This window comes from Vipera berus, assembly GCF_964194415.1.
Source record: "Vipera berus genome assembly, chromosome: Z".
NCBI lineage: Eukaryota > Metazoa > Chordata > Lepidosauria > Squamata > Viperidae > Vipera > Vipera berus.
Window position 1 is genome coordinate 104,699,949 of NC_138205.1, and position 21,940 is coordinate 104,721,888.

General features: G+C 35.2%; 1 protein-coding gene and 1 long non-coding RNA gene across 3 annotated transcripts in view; both read left to right on the plus strand.

Annotated features, from left to right (window-relative positions):
- Positions 1-21,940, plus strand: part of PIP4K2A (phosphatidylinositol-5-phosphate 4-kinase type 2 alpha) — a 75,915-nt gene that overhangs the window by 49,910 nt on the left and 4,065 nt on the right. The window contains exons 4-10 of one of the 2 annotated variants that reach the window (XM_081345578.1): positions 4,886-5,038; positions 8,999-9,145; positions 10,610-10,639; positions 12,362-12,400; positions 15,369-15,482; positions 18,470-18,710; positions 21,623-21,726. In XM_081345578.1, coding sequence (XP_081201704.1) covers positions 4,886-5,038; positions 8,999-9,145; positions 10,610-10,639; positions 12,362-12,400; positions 15,369-15,482; positions 18,470-18,710; positions 21,623-21,726 — 828 coding nt within the window. The remainder of the gene's footprint in view (positions 1-4,885; positions 5,039-8,998; positions 9,146-10,609; positions 10,640-12,361; positions 12,401-15,368; positions 15,483-18,469; positions 18,711-21,622; positions 21,727-21,940) is intronic. The other variant, XM_081345579.1, reaches the window with a different exon arrangement.
- On the plus strand, positions 260-2,980 carry LOC308678412. The gene is made up of 2 exons (XR_014028653.1): positions 260-610; positions 2,363-2,980. It is a non-coding gene; the product is annotated as an uncharacterized lncRNA (long non-coding RNA).

The following is a 21,940-nucleotide window of genomic DNA, read 5'->3' on the forward strand; positions in this document are numbered from 1 at the left end:
ATAGTGGAAGGCATTGGCAGATTTTCCTACAGAACTTACAGAAATGTTAATTAAAATAAGCCTCATCCCATTTTATGTACTGCAAGGCTTAGCAAACCTGATGCCAAATTCTGATTTGCCCTGTTCTAGTGAACAATCCATATGCCTTTAGCTACATGAAACAGCTTCTTAGCCAGCTGGTTTGGGATGTCTCAGAAGAGTAGCAAGTGATTAGTTAATTTTTTAATTGTATTTTTATACTGAGGGAATATTGCCTGTGGAGATTTCTGAAGTGCCAAAATAATTTATCAGTCTTGGGTACCATGACAGAATGTCTTAAGTCTTTTCATGCATTTCCTTTTAATTGCATCTTTTATCTTTACACATCTAAAATCCCAGTCATCTTGAACTATATTCCAGTCAAGTAACAAGTGGCACTCATTTACCAAATATTTGAGGATTTTACCGGAAGAATAAAGCTACTTTTATTTATCTGAAAAAACTGAAGTTTAACTACCAGTGAACATCTATTATGTCTATTCCGGATTTTCAGACTTACAAGAAAACACTTGAGGAATCAGGCAAAGTGGGTGGCCTTCAGATTTTTGCCACAATAGGACATTTAAATCAAGTATGTAATTCAGATATCTAAGCCTCGGGGTTCATAATATATTTAATAAGTGTTAGAAGTTACTAAAGATGACATTTGTTGATTCTAAATGTCAAAATTTATATAGAAGTACTCTGCAGCAGAAACAATTATATATAAAAATAAAAATGAATTTTGTACACATTTTATCTTTCAGTTTGAAATTGCTTAATGCAGAATGTTTTTCCCTATTTAATGGAATGTTACCTCACAAGGTGAAGGGAAACTCTGAGTGACTCCTTTTGACAGCTGATGTAGCAACTGTTTATTGATAGATGGACTTTAAATCATGTGTATCTATTTATATGTTAACTAAAATAGTATTTTTCCAATGTGATGATTGTCACATGGTTCTCACAGCAACTCCCAGCAACCCCAGCCAATAATATGCAGGTGGAAGAAAGCAGATCTGAAAGACTATGGTTGAACACTGATTCTATATTAAATAAAATAGAGCATATTAATGTAAAAAGATATCAGACAATAAATTTTTGAATAGATTAATTGGAGACAAAAGATTTTACTACTTTAAAGATAGACTACAAAAGTTAACTATTCAAATATATTAGCAAAAATAATAAACTCCTGATTAAAAACTGGTTGGAATTCTCAAGATAAAATATTGCTTATTTCAGATCAGGATAATCAGCTAACATATTAAATATTATTTTACCCAAAGCGATTTCTCTATGTCTCAGATACCCTTTAATTAGAACAGGGTCCCCAACCCCTGGTCTGGGGCCCACTACTGGGTCACGACCTATTTGAAACCAGGCCACGGGAGAAACAGACAAGAGTAGGTGCATGAAGCTTCACTTGCACGAGCGGAGGGTGCTTGTACATGCCCACAAAGTTCTATTCGCACAAATGGAACTTCACACGGGAGCACCCTCCACTCGTGCAAGTGCAGTTACATCCATGAGCCCAAGCGTGCTCCACTCAAGTACCTTCTGCTCGGGCAAGTGGATCTTTGGGTGTGAGTGCAAGCACCCTCCAGTTGCACACAAAGCTCCTTTTGCACAAGTGGAGGGTGTGCTTGTGCACCGTGCGCAAAAATGAAGCTATACGCCAGGCCCGCCACCATGCTGGAAAGGTTGTAGACTGCTGGATTAGAGTTAACGGTTAATGTTGATACGATCACACTTTGATGAGTGCGCTCCCACAGAGAGGGCCTCCTCAGGGTGCCTCCGTTCAAAGAATGTCGATTGGTGGCCCCCAGGGGGAGAGCGTTCTCTGTGGGCACGCCAGACCTATGGAACCGCTTGCCGGTTGAGCTCTGGACGGCCCCGACCTTCGCTCCTTCCGGCACGACTTAAAAACATATCTATTCGAGCAGTCTGACCTGGTCTGATGGGTTAGGGTAGGGGTTTTAATATGTTTTAATACTGTTTTAAACTGGGCTAAATATTTAATCGTTTTTTTAACTTTTGTATTCCGCTTTTTTATATATTTATTGCCCTGTACACTGCCCTGAGTCCTTCGGGAGAAGGGCGGTATAAAAATATAATAAATAAATAAATAATAAATAAATAAATTTAATAACATATGCTCTTACTGATATTGTTTAGTACTTCTACTATTTTTGTGGCAGAAACATGGACTTTTAGACAAAAAAGTGGTTTCCTGTTTTGTTTTGTTCTTGAAAGACCTAGAAAATGGAAATGTTATCAAGAATGCAATTTTGGCTACAGCTGAATTTTCCTAATCTAATTCACATGTCTTTTTTTCTGAAAGCCAATCCTCATCTCCGTTCTGTTTTTAATACAAAATGAGGAAAGGAGTAAAAGAAAACTGCTCTTCTGTACGATAGCCAGAGGAAACAAGAAAGCAGCTATACATGGAAAAACTGCTGCTTCAAGGAGAGAAAAAGCCTCCCAAAACTCCTTTCTGTAATATTCTGGCCTTCTGAGCCGGATCCTGGCATTGGATCAGCACCCCATCTCCGTTTTAAAATAATGATGCCATAAATCTGCTCATCATCTTCAGTTCCAGAATAGATCAACAATAGCTACACTGAGCTTTGGGAAGTTATTGCACATACAAATGTTGTAGATACATGAAATGTAGAATGATTCCACATTTAAAAAGTCCAGATCAATTTATATAAAAAGTAGTAAAATATTTTTTAAAAGCTGCATTAAATCTCAAAAATTAAACACAGAAACATTAGATCTTAGAGCCCAGAGGTTGTACAGGACATTGTTTACTTAATGCCTTAAGGAAGGAAGGAAGGAAGGAAGGAAGGAAGGAAGGAAGGAAAGGAAGGAAGGAAGGAAGGAAGGGAGAGAGAGAGAGAGAGAGAGAGAGAGAGAGAGAGAGAGAGAGAGAGAGAGAGAGAGAGAGAGAAAGAAAGGAAGGAAAGAAAGAAAGAAAGAAAAAGAAAGAAAGAAAGAAAGAAAGAAAGAAAGAAAGAAAGAAAGAAAGAAAGAAAGAAAGAAAAGAAAGAAAGAAAGAAAGAAAGAAGGGATTAACAAAAAATTCAAAGTCAAGTTATTTTGCCCCTGCTGTTAAAAATAAATTGGAATCTGGCATATTATCTTAATGTTCAAAAAGGATGATATGGCAATAGATGCAATAGATGTATCTTGGAGATGTATGTATATATGTATGTATGTATATCTTAATGCAGTTTGGTGCCAATTTAATACTAATTTTCAGAATAAACTGAGATAAGCACATTTCAGGGGCACTTTAATCAAGCAATGTAAGTGTCTAGAACCATATTATATTTATATGGAAACTTTCGTCTTACAGAATGCCTATGCATTTGCTCATCTATCGTTTTTTCTGTTTATAGAAGAATAAATGTTACATTTCAGTTTGTATTATGTCTGAGGAGGAAATGGCTTCTAACTATTATTAGCAGGTTATGGGCTGGATGGCAGGCTAGCGTGTTTCAGTTGTATTCCTCTTTTTTCTCACTATTAATTCTCACATACTAAATAATAATAATAATAATAATAATAATAATAATAATAATAATAATAATAATAATAATAATAATAATAATAATAATAATAAGAAGAAGAAGAAGAAGAAGAAGAAGAAGAAGAAGAAGAAGAAGAAGAAGAAGAAGAAGAAGAAGAAGAAGTTGGAAGGGACCTTGGAGGTCATCTAGTCCAACCCCCTGGATTGGTATAGGCAGGAAACCCTATACCATTTCAGACAAATGGCTGTCCAGTCTCTTCTTAAAAACTTCCAGTATTGGAGCATTCACCACTTCTGGAGGCAGGTTATTCCACTGGTTAGTTGTTCTAACTGTCAGGAAGTTTCTCCTTAGTTCTAGGTTGCTTCTCTCCTTGACTAGTTTCCATCCATTGCTTCTTGTCCTGCCTTCAGGTGCTTTGGAGAATAGCTTGACTCCCTCTTCTTTGTGGTAAAGATATTGAAACACTGCTATCATGTCACCCCTCACCCTTCTCTTCATTAAACTACACATACCCAATTCCAGCAACCGTTCCCTATATGTTTTAGCCTCCAGTCCCCCAATCATCTTTGTTGCTCTTCTCTGTACTCTTTCTAGAGTCTCGACATCTTTTTTACATCGTGGTGACCAACACTGGATGCAGTATTCCAGGTGTGGCCTTACTGAGGCATTGTAAAGTGGTATATGTGGTGCACATTTGAAAGAGAATTTGGAAAATAAAGGTTGATTTTAATTCCAATTGCAAATACAAACTGCTTCTCTTCCCCTAACTTTTAAGCATGAAGATCAAGACCATGCTCAGTCAATTTAAACTAAATTTGTACTAAAATGAATGGTATATATTGAACACATTATTTATATTCACCAATATATTCTCTCTTGAACCATTTGTTTCAGTGTGCAGTCCTTTATTACATGGTCAAAGTAGATTGGCTGCAAGATATTCCTTCTTCAAAATATCAAAATGAAACTGCAGAAGTATCAAAACATGAGACAGAGTTCTAAATATGCTTTTGGAAACTTTCCTTGCCTTTCTAAGATCTTTTCTACTGAGAGCTTACTTTCTCAGCAGCCAGAACACCCTCAAGTTACGGTTAATGAAAGGTTTCCCTCATGTTTTTTGTACTGTTTATTATTCTGTTTTCTTTAGAAGCATCGTAACTCTATTTATAAATGTCACAACACTATTAATTGATTTTCAACTATGATCCTTTTGCAAGATGTTTCTGATATAATTCAAGTATGTTTGTGTATAGCAAGTCCAGTTAGACATTTTATCAGTTAATTACATTAATTTCTACTTCTGACACCATCTTTAATTAATATGACAGAATTCTCTGACAAGAAGTTGTCCACTTGCTAATGATTCTCCAGCTCGGAGTGGTGCCCGATTCCACAGCTCTTATGACAAAAGATATGTCATCAAAACTATAACAAGTGAAGATGTAGCAGAAATGCACAATATACTGAAGAAATACCACCAGGTAATTCATTATTTGCTTTGAGAATGAAATGGTTGTAATTACACTTAATTGATTAATTTTTTGTATAATGCCTTAGGAAATGGGCATTATATCTCAGAGGGGCTTGTGGGTAGCAAGTGCACACATGCGTGTACAGCTTCCTTTATGTGAGTGGCTCACTCACATGTGCACTTTCCAAGCTCAGAAGTTTGCGTGTGAATGGAGAGTGCTTGTGCAAATGCGCAAAGTTCCACTCACATGAATGGAAGGTGTTTGAGTGGAGTGTGCTTGTGCTCACTCGCGAAGCTCCACTCATGCAAGCACCTTCCACTCATGCTAATGGAGCTTCACGCACATGCGCTTTCCCATTTTTCCCATGGCCTGGTTTTGAATAGGTCACGGCCCCACAGTGGGCCACAGCATGCAGGTAAGAGGACCCCTGATCTAGATAATAAAATTGCGTGTTTATTTTAATTTATCCTGTGATGGGACCAAAATGATTCAGATTTTTACAAACTGAATAATAGCACCTTTAAACATCTTCATAGTTGATAGTGTACCTTTTTGCACAAAAGATTTTCACAAATTAGAAAATGATCTAATTAAACTGTACAGTGATTAATATGAATGTGAAAAAACTGCTCCGTGCCCTTGCTGTGGAATTCTCTTTTAAAACTGAAAGAATCTGAATCAGTTCTATTTTTAAGTGTTATTCTCACACGAAGCATTACAGGTCAAGATTTTATACCGTGGGAATAAAAATGCAGATATGTATTTCAATTTTATATACCGGTAGTTTGATTTTTATTCATTCTCTGTGAACTTGCAAAATTCTAGAATATACTTGAACTCTTGAATCCAAATAAAAAATTCATTTATTTTGATAAAACTATATGCTGGATGCTCTATCCAAATTAAATTGGAATTTATTGAAGTAATCAAAATCCCAGAGAACAAAGTGAACAAATTCAGTGGAGACAATTATTGTTATAAAGTAAAGATTTGATCAGCAGTGACAGTGGCTGGACAATTGATAAGTTATTGTACTGTATCTAATAGTGATACAATAATATAAAAACAAAGATGTTATAAATTATAAGCTAATGCAGATAAAGCCTGGCTTTCTTATTGCAAAGAAGTTTCAAATGGCTTTTTGTACAATGCCAGATGATAGTGATGGACTTCACTGCTATGGAACGATCTTGGGATATTGACAACTTTTTGTGAAAATAGCCTTTTTGTCCAGCAGCAACAGTACTGTAGTGGTGTTACCACAGCTAATAATATTTACTCAGCTAATCTTACTAGAATGCCTTGTGTTTTTTACTCTTTCACAGTGAACATAGCAGGGATACTTTGACTAAAGTAATCAATTTGGAAAAAATTACTCATTTTCAGCAGCAACATCAAGTTTACTTTTCTTTAGACCACAGAATCCTCCACTAGTGATAGTAACATATGCTATTTTTGAAATAATGGAATAGGTTACATGTTTTCTAAGTAAAATAATTGCAGTCATATCTACAGAAATCAAAATTAATCAGAAGATGACACAACTGAGAGATGTGTATCAATACAGAATAAATAAAGTCAAGCTTCCCTAATAAGCTAATAAGGTTTTTCCCACAAAAAACATATTACAAATAAGAAATCGCCCCCAGAATTGTATTATAATTGATATATTTGATAAGATGAACTAAAGTAAGCAATATTTTAACCTGTGCTTGCAACTTAACTTTAGTTTAATTAGCCTTAATTCCAGTTGATTCTCAGTTCATATTTTAATAAATCTCATTTTATGTTCCCTGTTCAAAGTATTGATGAAAGAGTACACAATAGTTTCATGGTTGAGAATTTAATATTTCAGTAAGTTCAAACTGTAGCCTTGGTTAGAAAAAAGGCTGGATACTAAAAATGTGAAATATATGCCAATCTCAAAAATGTCTGATTTAAAAGTTGTTATATTAATTAAATTCTAAAGTTCAGTTGTCTTAGATTCTTACTGTTGAATAAGAATACAAAATGGAAGCTTCATTTGGATATAATAGAATTATTCTCTACTTAATCATTGCTACTACATTCATTACAAGAAGGAAGAATTGGTGTTTAAATGGCCTTGCCTACTAGTCTTAGTCTCATGAGATAATCAGGAGAGCAAATTAATCTACTGAATTAAAATGTGCATATGTATTTTATTACTAATAGATAGATATGTTTATAATGCATTTACAAACCACAGAAAATGTCATCAGGCCAAAATTATTTAGCGTCATTGTCATGCTTCTGAAATAAAAGCCACAATTTATAAGCAGCAGTGTAGTTTTATGTGAGCTCTAAGATGTGGTGGAATCACAGGCTAAAGGAGAGAGGGCAGTAAAAAGTCATTCAAGCATGGAGTGTGGGAAGAAATGAAAGAGGCCAGACTATTGATGCCTTTACCTGCCACTTCCAAAGGGAATGCAATCAGCCAGGTAAGATTCTTGTAAATAGGTGGTCAACAATAAATAAACTGCTTTGGTCAATGCAAGTAATGGTTCTAGTTCCCTGCACCTGACAAACCATACTTAAAATATTACATCAAGCATTTTATTATATTTGAATACTTTAATTTTTTCTACGGTATACCTTCTGAAGCTTATTCCTCCCTAGGATTGCATTCATATTTTGTGATTTTCCTGAATTAAGAAATCTGTGATTCAGAATTGTGATTGCATTCAGATACATTGCATTTACAATGAATTGTTTAAAAAAATCAATTCATAATAATGTCAAGGCACCCACATTTTATACTTAATGCAGAACTTTTGTAAAACAATTGTAAAACTAGGTGTTTTTCTTCTGCACTTTAGTAATTTTATTTTAAAAATATGTTCTCCTGAAAATAAAATATTAGCTTTATAAAAAAATTTGAAACTAATTTTGAATAGCAGAAAAACAAATAATTTCAACTATTCATATATACTATGTAGATTTCTATAGCACTACATTTGCTGTACAGCTAAAAGTATACATTTTTATTTTATATAAATGTGTATGAAAAGTTGAGGTCCCTATTGAGTATCCATACTAACAGGATAATCCTTGTAGCATCAGGATGTTCCCATTATCCAGCAGTGCCATGAGGTGAGGTGCTGTGCTGTTGATGAACACAACGGAGGATGCTTTGCAGATAGTGTCTTGTTGGCTTTGATACTCTTTCCTTCCATTATAAGAAAAAAAAGATATCTTAAACATACTTAGATTAAATCTTTAGGGCTTCACCTATCTTTTTTTAGGGTGAAAACACAACCAAATAGTTTTTCATCCATTGTGTACACTGAGAGCCCATGTTATACAGTAGTTAAGGTGTTGAACTAGAACCTGAGGAGATTTGGGGGAATTCAGTCTTAGCTCAACTTTCCTTACAAGGATGTGGTTGTATGAAAAATTGAAAAAGGTAGTATAGCCTGCATTGAGCTTATGGAAGAGGAGATATACATTTATCAAATTAATACAATAAATGCTATCTTTCCTAGTTGAACAGGGAATTATATCTATTTTGATAGCTCCCATATATCTGCAGGCGGCAAGCTCCAAGGACGGCCACCTTTTTGCTGAGGTGCTAAAACCTTAGAAGTGAAAGTACATAGTTACCTGCTGCAAGTGAGCTGTTTAGTCATGAGATGCAGATTTGAAGTGAGAACTGGTAGAGAAGGGAATTGGTAGGTTATATGGATTTCAAATGTTTATGGAAATCAAACACCTTTAAATAAAATTGAAGATTTTGCATGTTCACCTGTCACAGTCTTATTGAACATTTAATTCTGTGCAATCTTCATTGTGCAAATGCCATCCGTAATTAAAGGATGTAGACACTCTTATTCTAACTATTTCATGATAATGCAATTTTTCATAGTGATTTACTTGTCTGGTTTGATATAAGGAAAATTCTAAAATATGTTATAACATCTAATTTCTTTTTTTAAAAAAATATCATTGTAGTTTATAGTGGAATGCCATGGCAACACACTACTTCCACAATTTTTGGGCATGTACCGGCTTACTGTTGATGGAATTGAAGTGTACATGATTGTTACAAGAAATGTATTCAGCCATCGTCTGTCTGTCTATAGAAAATATGATTTAAAGGTGAGCACTTTTTTCCTATGGGAATTACAATAATTCTGTTAATAGTTCTGCTAATAGGGAAAGGAAGGAAGGAAGGAAGGAAGGAAGGAAGGAAGGAAGGAAGGAAGGGAAGGAAGGAAGGAAGGAAGGAAGGAAGGAAAATTCTATCTATCTATCTATTCTATCTATTTAAAACTTTAAAGCTAGTAATTACAGTGCATCAAAACATTTCAACAAATGATCTTTTTTTGAGCTGTGTTTATTAAAATAACATTTGCGGCTTATCCTACAAAACCTTTTATGAAAATAACAATGTGTGTTGTAAAGTAAGTGACTAGACAGAGAAATGCTAGCTGAAGTAGCTAAGTGCTAATGCTTTCAGTCCAAGCCATTTGAGAGGTTAAAAAAACGAGCTGAAGAGGCTATTTCATCCTTAATGTACTTTGTATGCAGCTGTGTTTTACACACAGATATTTTTTGGTAATTAATAGAAGTACTACAATAGATTAAAGCACTGCATCATTTAATATTTAAAACTATTTTAGCAAATGACTAAAAAGCCATACTAAGCCATTTCTATTTTCTATCAAATATATTTTAAATGGCAGTCCTATATCCACTTACCTGGAAGTAAGCCTCATTGATCTTACTTCCTCTGAGTGGGTAAAGAGGTGATTATGTACTTGTTGTTTGAAGTCTGATTGGTTCAAATTAGTTTACCATATTCTGGGGATTAGGTTTAGAAAGTGAAGTGGTTCAGGAAAAATCTTACACATGAGATTGATTTACTTCTGTCAAGTAGCCTTCACAGTATTTTATTTTAAACAGTTGATGCATCCTGTATTAGCAAAAGAAAATATTCTGTTTTCCCATAAAACTTTTTAAAAGATTCTCAGATTTGCTAAGAGAAACTGATATAACTGCAGACTGTAGAATGTGATAGCTCAGTCTCTAGAATGTAAATTATCAATGCTTTATTGATCTACATTCTTTTAAAAATATAATAATTAACAATTTACCTGGCTGTTCAAAAAGTCAATATCAAGTTTATTTCACATCCTTGGATTCCACTTCAGTAGAATTTCTATCCCTCCATCAACCATGAATAAATAATAGTCTTAAGAAACATAAATATCTTAGCTCCTGGACCTATAAATATTATTCAGGTAGAAATCAAAGCCATTTCATTAGATGTGTCCTAGAATTTACTAGTGAAAGTTTGCTATAAAGTTCCCAGAGGAAAGCTAAGATACATGAGTAGTCCTTATCCTATAACCATTTTTCAGCAACCATTCAAAGTTACAATGGCACTGAACAAATGTTGGTTATGATCATTCCTCAAGAGTTCCTGCTGTCCCAGCACCCGCATGGTCACATGATTGCTGTCTAGGTGCTTGGCAACTGGTTTGCACTTACACTTACAACCAATTGTGGTCCCTGCGATCATATGATTACCCTTTGTAACTCTCCCTATTATTTCCCCAGAATGTCAGTGGGGAAGCCAGCAAGGAAGGGGTAAGTGTCTTCCACCCACACACCTTTCTGCAGCCCTTTTCCATTCGTGCCAGGCCAACTACTTTCACACCATTGCTCACTTTCTCCAACCTGTGCCACCTCAGTCCTCACACACTCTTCCTCCCTTATCTGCATCTTTTATGCATACCCTCATGCTCTTGATTATTTGACCACAGTCGGTCCTCGAAGAATGACTGTTCATTCAGAAACTCTTTGAGGTTATGGCTGCACTGAACAAATGATACTTAGGCCCATCTCCAAAGTTACATCCATTGCAGAGACCCTGCAATCACATAATCAAAATTCAGGTGCTTGGTAGTTAGTTGCCACAGGACTAGTGGAGCACCATCAGCCAATCTCCCTACCATCTCCGCCCTTTTGGCTGCTCTGGCAGTAGTGAGACTGAAGTAGAGGCCTGGGCTTTTAGCAGTATGAGCTGACAGCTGACACCTTGGGCTTCCACTTCAGCCCTGGCACTGCCAGGACTGCCACAATCACTGAGGAGTGTTCTCTCTCAATCCCCATGGGACTGAGCCATGGCCAGTTATAGTACAAAGCCCCTGTCGCACCCATCTTCTTTCACCATCTTCCTCCCACTGCTGACAAGGCACACACAGCCTGCCCAAGGCAAGACAATGGCTGGGTGCACTAGGCCCTCTTCCCAAAGTATGCCATTCTCCAATGTGCCTCAAGGTGCTTTGGAAGGGCTTGACATCATGCTTTATGACTGCATCACTTAGCAGTGGAAGTTCTCAATCCAATTGCTGTTGTTAACGAAGGACTACCTATACTCCAAAAATGCTAGCAGGAAAATGGCAGTTTATCTTCTGAACTTTATTATGATGCTACTTGTGACAATATTAAATGAGAGCTAGTTGGTTCTCAGAAGTTTTTTGCACTCTATATTTGCTTTTGGTAGGTGCTATAAGAGTAAAATATAATACTATAACTTGGTAAATGTGTTGTTTTAATTTTCAGTTTTAATTCTTTATTTTTAATTAGCATAAAATATTAAATTTCACTATCCTCCAAACATACCAATATTTTAAAGTGTTTCATACATATTTGACTAGTTAATTAATCTCTAACATTTTGGTTTCATTTTAATATATATATATATATATATTACACACTATATACCATTTTGAAATTCAGTTACAGTTCAGAGTTATCCAGTGGGATAGTTGGTGAGTAGATACACGGCTACACAGTGCACACGGCTGTGCACACATTGGAAAACAGGGTGCCAACGGCTTTATTAATACCAATACCTTAAATTCCTTCCAGAAGTATGAGGAAAATCACTGAAACACTCATGTTTGAACAGGCTGAAATTTAAGAGAGATCTACAGAAGCAGGTTAATGCATGTAATAGTTTATAATAATTATGTGTGACTTTTCCCAGAGCATTGTTAACCAGGAGACACTTCCTCCTCTGTTGAAGAATGGTTATGGCTGACATGCTAGTAGCTAATGGACTCCAGATGCTTAGAGTTAATAGAAGGAAATAGTAATAGGTCCAGGAAAATCCAAATCTCCATAAAGAGAATTTTCTTTTATTATTATATATGTTAATGCATCTGTTTGAATTTTATATTTGTTCATAATACAATATAGTAAGTTTGAGGAATTAGAATGTGTTCTAGTAGGCTTATAGGGAAAACATTTCTATAAGTATTCAGTATTGTTCTAGTGACAAAATGTGCTGTGTTTTTCTTCCAGGGCTCAACAGTAGCAAGAGAAGCTAGTGACAAAGAAAAGGTGTGACAACATTATATTTATATACTTAGTCATCTGCCTTCAAGTTGTAAGAAAGGGCAAATTTATGTTAGTTGTGGAGTATTTATTCTTGGCCACCTTCTTAGGTGCAATTCTACATCTACTTAATCAGCATAAGACACATTGATCTCAAACTAAAACCAAACCCATTTGAGGCTTCACTTCTTTTTTTAAAAAAAAATATGTTTTATTGATTTTAATATAATCACTTAATATTTTGTAAACAGTGTGTTGTCTGGGATAGTATTTTAAAAACAATAACAATTAATTTCTATAATTCTGTAGTCCATATAATGGCTTTGCTTGGTTTTCTCTTCTTCCAATAATATTCTCTTTTGCCAACCTTAAATTAATACAGTTCTTATTATTTGAATAAATGATAAAGATAGATATTTTTTTCATGTTTCTGCAAATAATAACCACATCAATATAAAGCTTCTTTTCTAATTTCCTCATCATAGATCCTGTTTACAGAATTCTTATTTAAATTTGTTTTCCCCACAGTATTCAAAGCACTCTTTACTGGTTAAGATTTTCTCAAAATTAGTTACACTTAAGTATTTAAGTCTTTTTTCTCATACAAGCCATCCCAACACTTTTACATTTCTAATATCTTAAAAAAGGGGGGAAAACAGAAAACATTTCTTTTATATAAACCATCCCAACATTTTTATATTTCTCATGTCAAAAAAAAACATAAAGGAAAAAAAGAAAGAAAAAATATTATGTTACTTGAAGGGTTCATCCCTCTTAAACTAATCTTCATTTACATCCAAAATCTTTCTATTTCTTTAACCATATTCAAACAGATGTTTGAATTTTTAAATATTCCCTCTGGTAAATCCCATCATCTAATTTTTAATTCTCACTTTAGCTTTTTTTTTGCCAAACATCTTTTGTGTATTCACTTCTTATTGGGGCAGACTGCATCCAGTATGACTTTACTTTAACCAAATCTTACATATTTCATTAGACTACTTTATTTTTTTTCTAAGCTGCCTTAGAAAAACTGCTGAAAAACAAAGTATAAATAAATTATTTTAATTATTGTCAATTAAAACAGTCTTGATAATGTTGAGAATGGGAAAATTTATTTAAAACTATTTATAGATCTGAAATGCCTCAGTTATTTTGGCAAAAGTATTAGAATTCAGAAACTGTAAATTAAAATAAACACATTGCAATTTAATGTGGAGAAGTCCCATTTTTACAGTAATGTTTGTCAAGATTCTAAAGCTAATTGACTTATGAATTCTTCATTTATACTGTCCTAGAGTAGTCTTCTCCAATCTGAATGCCTCCAGATGTATTTGGATCACAATTTTTTGAGTTCTCATCTAACATAACCTGGATTGTGGTTCTAATACTATACCACATTGGAGAAGGCTGAGCTGAGTGTTGTGAAGAACCAGTTAAACTGAATCCAAAAGTGATCACCTGCTTGTTAAAATAGAAACCAAAGTCAATTTCCTATCATGAGGCTATCCAGACTATCGTGCAAATGGTTGTAGGAAATCGTTTGTGACAGTTTTGTCAGTAATAAAATTGACTTTATCAAAACATATATTTGAACATACCTATTTTTGGCTTAGGGAAGAGTGATAGGGTTTCAAAGTCCTCAGATTCTGACAGCCAAATCTTTGATTTTGCTTAATTTCTACAGTGATGTATATAGATTACATGTGAATAATTGGAGCATTTTGTGGTTCTCTGTCTCTCCTAGGAGTTCTATAATGTGAGATAATGACTGTAATTATAGTGTATAGTTGTTTATGGCTGATTATTGAACATCTTGCTAATGAGGGACTTGTGCTCTAACATATACTGCTATGTTGTGGGTCCTTTACCTTTTCTATTGTACCAAATATTAGCTCTTACTTAGAGGATATATTTCCACAGCTTCTTCCCCTACACCTTTGCTTCTTGTATTGCATGAAATGTGTGCTAGTACATATTAAAATATTTTAATGCAATTGTAGAATTAGAAAAAGCAGTTAGGCCATCAAGTCCAAGTTTTTTCTTAGACTAAAAATTCAGATTAAAGTTTTGATGACAATAGCTTTTTGCTAGTCGCAGATTCTTCATAACCAGTGCTTTGGTCAGGTTGGATTTAGCATTGTAGCTATCTTTTGATAAGTTGTCATAAGAAGTAATTCAAAAACAAATATTTTTATGGTCACTTATAAAAAAATATTCACACTATTCCCTTAAAATGTTTTGATTCATAATTACATCACTTATTTCTTTATTTTCTTTGCCTAAGGGACAGCTTGGGGCTTCTTTCACAAAATTATGTACAAGAAAATAATATAATTACTTCATGAATAATTATAAAGTAATCCTCCTTAGGTTTTATAATATTTTATGAACCCTAAGCAAGGCATAAAATCAGTTTAACAACTCATCACTTTGAATCTTTCATGAACGGTGTTGTTGCATCTTCTTATCATGGTAAATTGGGGAGAACTTAAGCCTCAGATCTGTTTCTGAACTTCTGATAGCAAGGATTTTAGCAGAGCCTCTGAACAGGATTGCTTTGTTTGTTTCTTGCAGGATGTTTTAACAGTGATGTATTTAGTTCCTACCATGTAAAACAGATTTTATTGTTACACTATCAACTATTTTTTAATTGATGAATAATGGAATGTATCAAACACTGATTTTATAAATCAGAATGTTTTGTGGCTTAGTAATATAAGCATATGAAAACAAACAAGGGCTGTCTTAATGAAAGGAGAAAATAAGATACTAATGTATTTGTATTTATCCCATTTGTTAGAAATGGTTCACTATATTCTGGTGCTGTAGCTCTGTAATGCCCCCTGGTGGGTGTTATATTGCATTTTGATGGCTGTGCTTGATTAGTTATGCTCCGCTCAGACAATTGACGTTTCATTATTCTGTTGCCTTCGTTGTTTTGAAATGGCTTTTGTTTATTTGTCTATCTTAGGCCAAAGAACTGCCAACATTTAAAGACAATGACTTCATTAATGATGGTCAAAAAATTTACATTAATGAAGCCAACAAAAAGATGTTCCTTGAAAAGCTTAAAAAGGATGTAGAGGTAAGAATTCTAGACAAAGGTACTATCCTTGCCAGAAACACTTATACAATTCTACCACCTAACTGATACAGCTGATAACTGAAATATTTCAATATGTTCCTGTTCCTAATATGTGCATTCCTTGAAAATTGCTTTGGACCTACTCTGCACACACCATCTCTCTCTGGTGTTCATTAAAAGGAGCCACAACATTGTAGCTCAGTGAAAACTAGAAAAAGGCAGCCTGCTTTCATAAATATTAAAACTATGCAATAAGTCAGGGAAGACAGAATTGATACTAAAAAGTAGGCACATCTCTCATGTCCGTGAGTGACAGGAATGAAGGACCTTTGTTGTCTGCACTGTCTAGGATTTACCATGTTGGTTTAAAACAAGCTGGTAAAAAACAAAAGCTTCAGATCTCAAACTGAGATTGATCATTTTGGGTTAAATGCTGCTTTGTTCACTGAAATATAAAATGATTCTTCCCTTATGAAAAGGTGTAACATTCTAACACATTATCACTATGAAATAATAATTGTTTCTTCTGCTTTTAAATACCTGAATATTCCTGGTATTTTACGTTGAGTTGTTAATTTGAAGTATGAAGATTTGATGATGTTCCTGTGAAATATGGATCAAATTGCCTTTTCCATTGTTTAAATCTAGTGTATAAACTTGTTTTGCTGAGAATTAAATAGATCAGTAATTTTGCTCCCACAAAACGGTCAGCCTTATAATTAGTCTTTTGGTGATTAGTGCAGCATTTAAGCATACAAGAGCCATGGTGGCACAGTGGTTAGAATGCAGTACTGCAGGCGAACTCACTGCTCACTCCAGGAGTTTGATCCTGACCGGCTCAGGGTTGACTCAGCCTTCCATCCTTCTGAGGTCGGTAAAATGAGGAGCCAGATTGTTGGGGGCAATATGCCGACTCTGTAAACCGCTCAGAGAGGACTGTAAAGCACTGGGAAGTGGTACATAAGTCTGCTATTGCTATTTCTTTAAATCCCGATAGAAATATTATATTTGTATGTAAGCAATTACTCTAAGATAGTTTAGATTCTCACAATGATAAAGAAAGGCTATAAATGCATCATATAATTTATTCTATATTCATAATATTTTTTAAAAAAATGTTTTGCTGAGAATTAAATAGATCAGTAATTTTGTTTCTGCAAAATTTTGCTCCCGCAATTGCTGTCCAATCAATTGATTTCAGTTTAAATGCATTTTATTTTTCACACTGACTATATATTTTATTTTTTTAGTGATTATCCTCAGTCTGGTATGGTCCTGATATGTTAGACTTCAGTTCCTATAATGCCTTGCCAATTTGTGATGGGGACTGTGGGAAGTCTGAGCAATAAATCTCAAAATCATAGTGTTGTTTCTTTTTATGGAAGGAGGCATTCTTTTTATGGGAGGAGATACATTTTGTGGAGCTATTTGATTATTCATTTAGTTTTCTGTTTGCATTTTGTTGTTCTATAACTAATCAATATGCTTTCATTTCCTTAATATATAGATAGCTTGTAAATCAACATTCCTCCTAGAAAGCTGGGAAGGAAGTAAATATAATACTGTTCCAGCCTTTCTTTCAGGACTGACTTTCAGGGCCCAAGTAAGCCTGATATTTTTCATGTGACTTTCTGTGGCTGGTACTTTTTAATATGTAGCTGATATGGAGGGGAAGGAATCAAATCAGATCAGGGCTGTAGTAAATAATTGTCTTTGTCACATTTCCAATTTTATTGTTCACTTGCATCTGCTACCAAAATGAACTAAAACATGGGACCTTGGTATATAGGCAGTTCTCAAGATATGATAGGTCATTTAACGAATGTTCAGTTACAGCAGACCCCCAAATTACATACATCTCTCTTTCAAAGTTACAAAGGTTGCAGCGCTCCTGTGTTCATTCACTATTAAAACTGACCACAGGGATACTGCAGTGCTCCCTGCCTCTGTTCCCCACCCCACCAGAACTCCACAGTGTTTGGGCCTGTTTCTCACATGTCCATCACCCATCACATTTACCTTTTGGAGCTCTCCGGACCTCATGTTGGGGAAAGAGGACAGGCCACATGTCCCTGGGCTGCGCAGCGTGATCCAAAGGCAGCTGCCATTTTTGCCCACCCACTTGTGAGCAGGGACAAAATGGCAGCCCCCAGACAAACTGCTTCATGTTGCTGCCTTAACGAAATCTATACAGTGCTGCAGAAACTTCTGAATACTACAGAAAGCTTCTGCAGCACTGTAAATCTCATTATAAGGCAACAACAATGAAGTAGTTTGTCCCCAGCCTGCGTGGCAATGACCCAAACATGGCTGCCATTTTGTAGCTAGGACAAAATGGTGCCTATTTCCAGAATTCTACCATGTGGTCACACAAAGAAGCAAGAAGCAAACCATTCCAGTATTCTAGAAGGCCTCAGAGCTCTTCAAAAGGTAAGTGGGAATCAGGCCTAAAGCTCACCTGAGTGGGAAAATATGAGTGGGGAAAAACCTGTGGAGGCCCAAGGATTGGGTAGTAGAGCACAGGGCATGTGGGCTTCTGCCTGTGCTAGGCTTCCAAGGGCCTCTGCCACCCTTGAGGCACCCAGTTCTTTATTTAATGACCCAGGCATTCATTTAATGATTCATTGGGGAAAGCAGGGATAGAGGGGTCATTAGATGAGATATTTCACCTAACAATCATTACAACATGGGACTGTAATGGGGAAATCCATTACAGACATATCTTGAGGACTACCTGCAGTGGATACTTCATCATTGCCAAATATGGATTGTGGAAACAGAAATCCTACAGGTTTGGACAAATATCATATTCAGCTGCTTTAACTTTACCTGTTACATTCTTGAAATATTTTTGCATCTTTCATTAAACCCCACTTTTTTGATTTTCACTTGAACAAATCTCTGCTAGTAGAAACCAACATTTGGTGTAGTAAAGGTATCATTTTCTGATTGATAATGGATTCCTTTTTTTCGTTATTGCTGTGTAGTTCCTTGCTCAATTAAAACTCATGGATTACAGCTTGCTGGTTGGAATTCATGATGTTGAACGAGCTGAGCAAGAGGAAATAGAATGTGAAGAGAATGATGACGAGGAAGGAGAAAGTGATGGGACTCATCCAGTTGGAACACCTCCAGATAGCCCAGGAAATACACTGAACAGTTTGCAGCCTTTAGCCCCAGGAGAATTTGATCCAACCATTGATGTTTATGGTATAAAATGCCATGAAAGTAAGTGGCTTTGCTATAAATACTTAGACATGAAGGCCACTAGGATTCCTGTGCAAACTCTGAGCTTTAAAAAATGGATCAAAAATATGCTTTATGGAGTTTCTCATTCATCCTAGTAATTAACACATCATGGTTGAAACTAAGTAATCTATGATGTGTTAACAATATACAAAAGTATGGGTAGTCTCAAGTATGAAGTACAGCAATTTGACTTTGTACTTATATATTTCAAGTACATATGCCTATCATAGTACATTTCCAAGTGGGTACAGAATTAATAATACCTTAGAGTACAATAAAATATATAATAAATAATAATAAATTTATAGTCAGAAAATAAAGCAGTTAAAATGCTCTGGGACTTTAGAATTCAAACAAACAGACACTTGCCACATAATACCCAGACTTAACAATTGTCAGTAAGAAAGACAAAAAAGTCTGGATGGTGAATGGGGCAGTACCTGGATGAAGCAGAAGAGAAAACTGAAGGAAATCACAAAATGCAAAGATCTACAAATAGAGGTAGAATCACTAGGGCAAAAGAAAGCAAATATAGTATCAAAAGTAATAAGCACCTTATGTGCAATTTCAAAAGATCTAGAGCATGGGTCCCCAACCCTGGGGCTATAGTAGCAGTCCATGATCTGTTAGGAACCGGGCCACACAGCTGGAGGTGAGCGGTGGACGAGTAAGTTAAACGAAAATCATCCCCACTGGTTTGTGGAAAAATTGTCTTCCACGAAACTGGTTCCTGTGCCAAAAATGTTGGGGGCCATCAGTCAATTATAAAAGGCAGCTTTACACAGAACAGCTTACTTTCTGTGACAATACCTCCAATATAATCAAATATCCACATCTGCCTGTCCAAGGGTAGGACTCTAGATGGACAAAAATGCTAAATCCAGTCTGAACATCTGGCTGACCAGACAAGCCAGAATAAAAGATATAAAATAAAAATATAAAACACAATAAAAAAGAAAAAGAAAATACAAGGACATAAAATGTATAATTCATGACTATGATAATGTGATTTAGTTATTCCAACATAAACCCTCATATTTGAAGGCAAATAAAATTATTTTCTGTAGGAAGTGGAAAGGTCAAAAATGCTTAGTTAATACCCCAGAAAAAGTACTTTTATTTTACTTAGAAAAATTATTTACTGAACAGTACTATTTTTGATATTGTCAAATAAACCACACCTATTAGTGTGGATGGATAGTAGTAACAAAAAGCAAGTCACTGCTTTGACATATTTCCCAAAATTTCCAGTCTTTTCAGCAGAAAAGAAGCTTGGTTCCATATTCCAGATCAACACAATCCTATTTCTATTATCATTTACAACATTTTTTTCTATTTTCTTTCCTTAGAAAACAAAAATAGAAAAAAATATTCTAAACTATGATAATGGAAATGGGTTCGTGTTGATCTCCTAATCCGTGTTCATATAGAATTTCAAAATTGGCAGTAGATTTAACCTAAGTGCTGAAAGCACTGGAAAATAGATGTAAACATTATCATTTGGAGTTGTATATTGAAGCAAAATCAATAGAATCTTTCTGGTTTTTTGTTAAATCTTTGCACCAAGGCCCTCATAAATGTGATAGCATTTAACAAAATAAAGGATTTCAAACCATGTTTTTAAAGGAGGTTGACTAACAAAAGAACTGTCTTTGGAGAAAAATGAGTATTTTTTTTATTTTGGCTCCATAATGTTTAGCATTTAAAATATTGAAACCATTATATATATGCATTAACTTATTGCTCTTTAGGAGCCAGTTGGAGTAATAGATAAGGCACCACATTAGAAACAAGGAGACTGAGTTTTAGTCCTACCTTAGGCACAAAGCCAGGATAACCCAATGCCAACCACTCTTTGTCAGCCCTAGAAAGCAACCAAGGGCAAGTCACTTCCAAAATCTTGCCAAGAAAACATTGGGGGATTTTTTTTTTCTTGGAGAAGAACACTGACTCAAATCAAAACATAAATACATATTGTTCTTTATGACAGCTCTATAAGATATATATGATATTGGTAATTCATTCAGTTATATATTCAAAATGCATGCTAGATCTACAAAATTGGAGGCAGAGAGGATTATTGAAGTCATCTAGAATAACATCCACCCAATGTATGAATCCACTATTGCAGCATCTGTAAAGATGGCCCACCAGCTTCTGTTTAAGCATCTCCAGCCAAGGGATGTTCCCTACATCCTGAATAGCCTTTTCCATATTGAACATCTTTTCATATTAGGAAATTTCCCCAGATGTCCAGCTAACATTAAAATCCACTGTTTCTTTTCCTGTCTTTTGGAAAAGCTCTAAACAATCCTTCAGTCTTGTCTTCAGATTAAACATACCTAACCCCCCCCACCCCCCAAATGTTTCTCACCTTTTTCCTTCTGGTTTCCTTCCTCCCTTATCTTGGTATACTTTGCAGCCAGGAGTATCTTATTTGATTTTAAACTTTTAGAAACTCATATCTTAGCTGGCTTCTATCAAACCAGTGCAAATATACATTTATTGATGGAATCTACACAGATTTTCTTGCAATTTAAGGTTAAGTTTTAATCTTATAAGCCACCTAGAGTTGAATATGTGAGATGCGTGGCTATATAAATCAAATGAATAGCATAAAATGTGTCAAATCCTACCTGCCTTTTACAGCCATTTTAAATGGCTAAAATCCAGCTGATTTTAGGAGATTTAATAAAATGTATCAGCCCAATAATATATCAGCACAATATTCCCTATTCTCAGACTTGAGGTACTTTTGTTCAGACTGATTGTGTGGGTTGAAATTCAATATGTCTGCTTTAGTTATCCCAATTTATATTTGTTTATTTAACAATCTCCTTAGGTATGGTTTAATTTTATTTCCTCATCCCTCCCCACTCCCTTCCTCACAGATGCAGCTAGAAAAGAGGTATACTTCATGGCTATTATTGACATTCTTACTCATTATGACGCCAAAAAGAAAGCTGCCCATGCTGCAAAAACTGTGAAACATGGGGTGAGTAGGCCTCCGTTGCACTGTCTTGTCAAGGATTTTCAGAGGTTGAAACATTAAAGGGCTTTCATATAAATATGCTTACGTTCCCCCCTGGCTCTTTGTGTCTGAGGGCCTGTCTAAAATGAGGAGAGATCAGATGTGAGAGATGCTACCACTTTGTCTCACAAAGCAGTCACGAAAGTATGGCTCGGTTAACTTTTTAGAAATTTGTTAT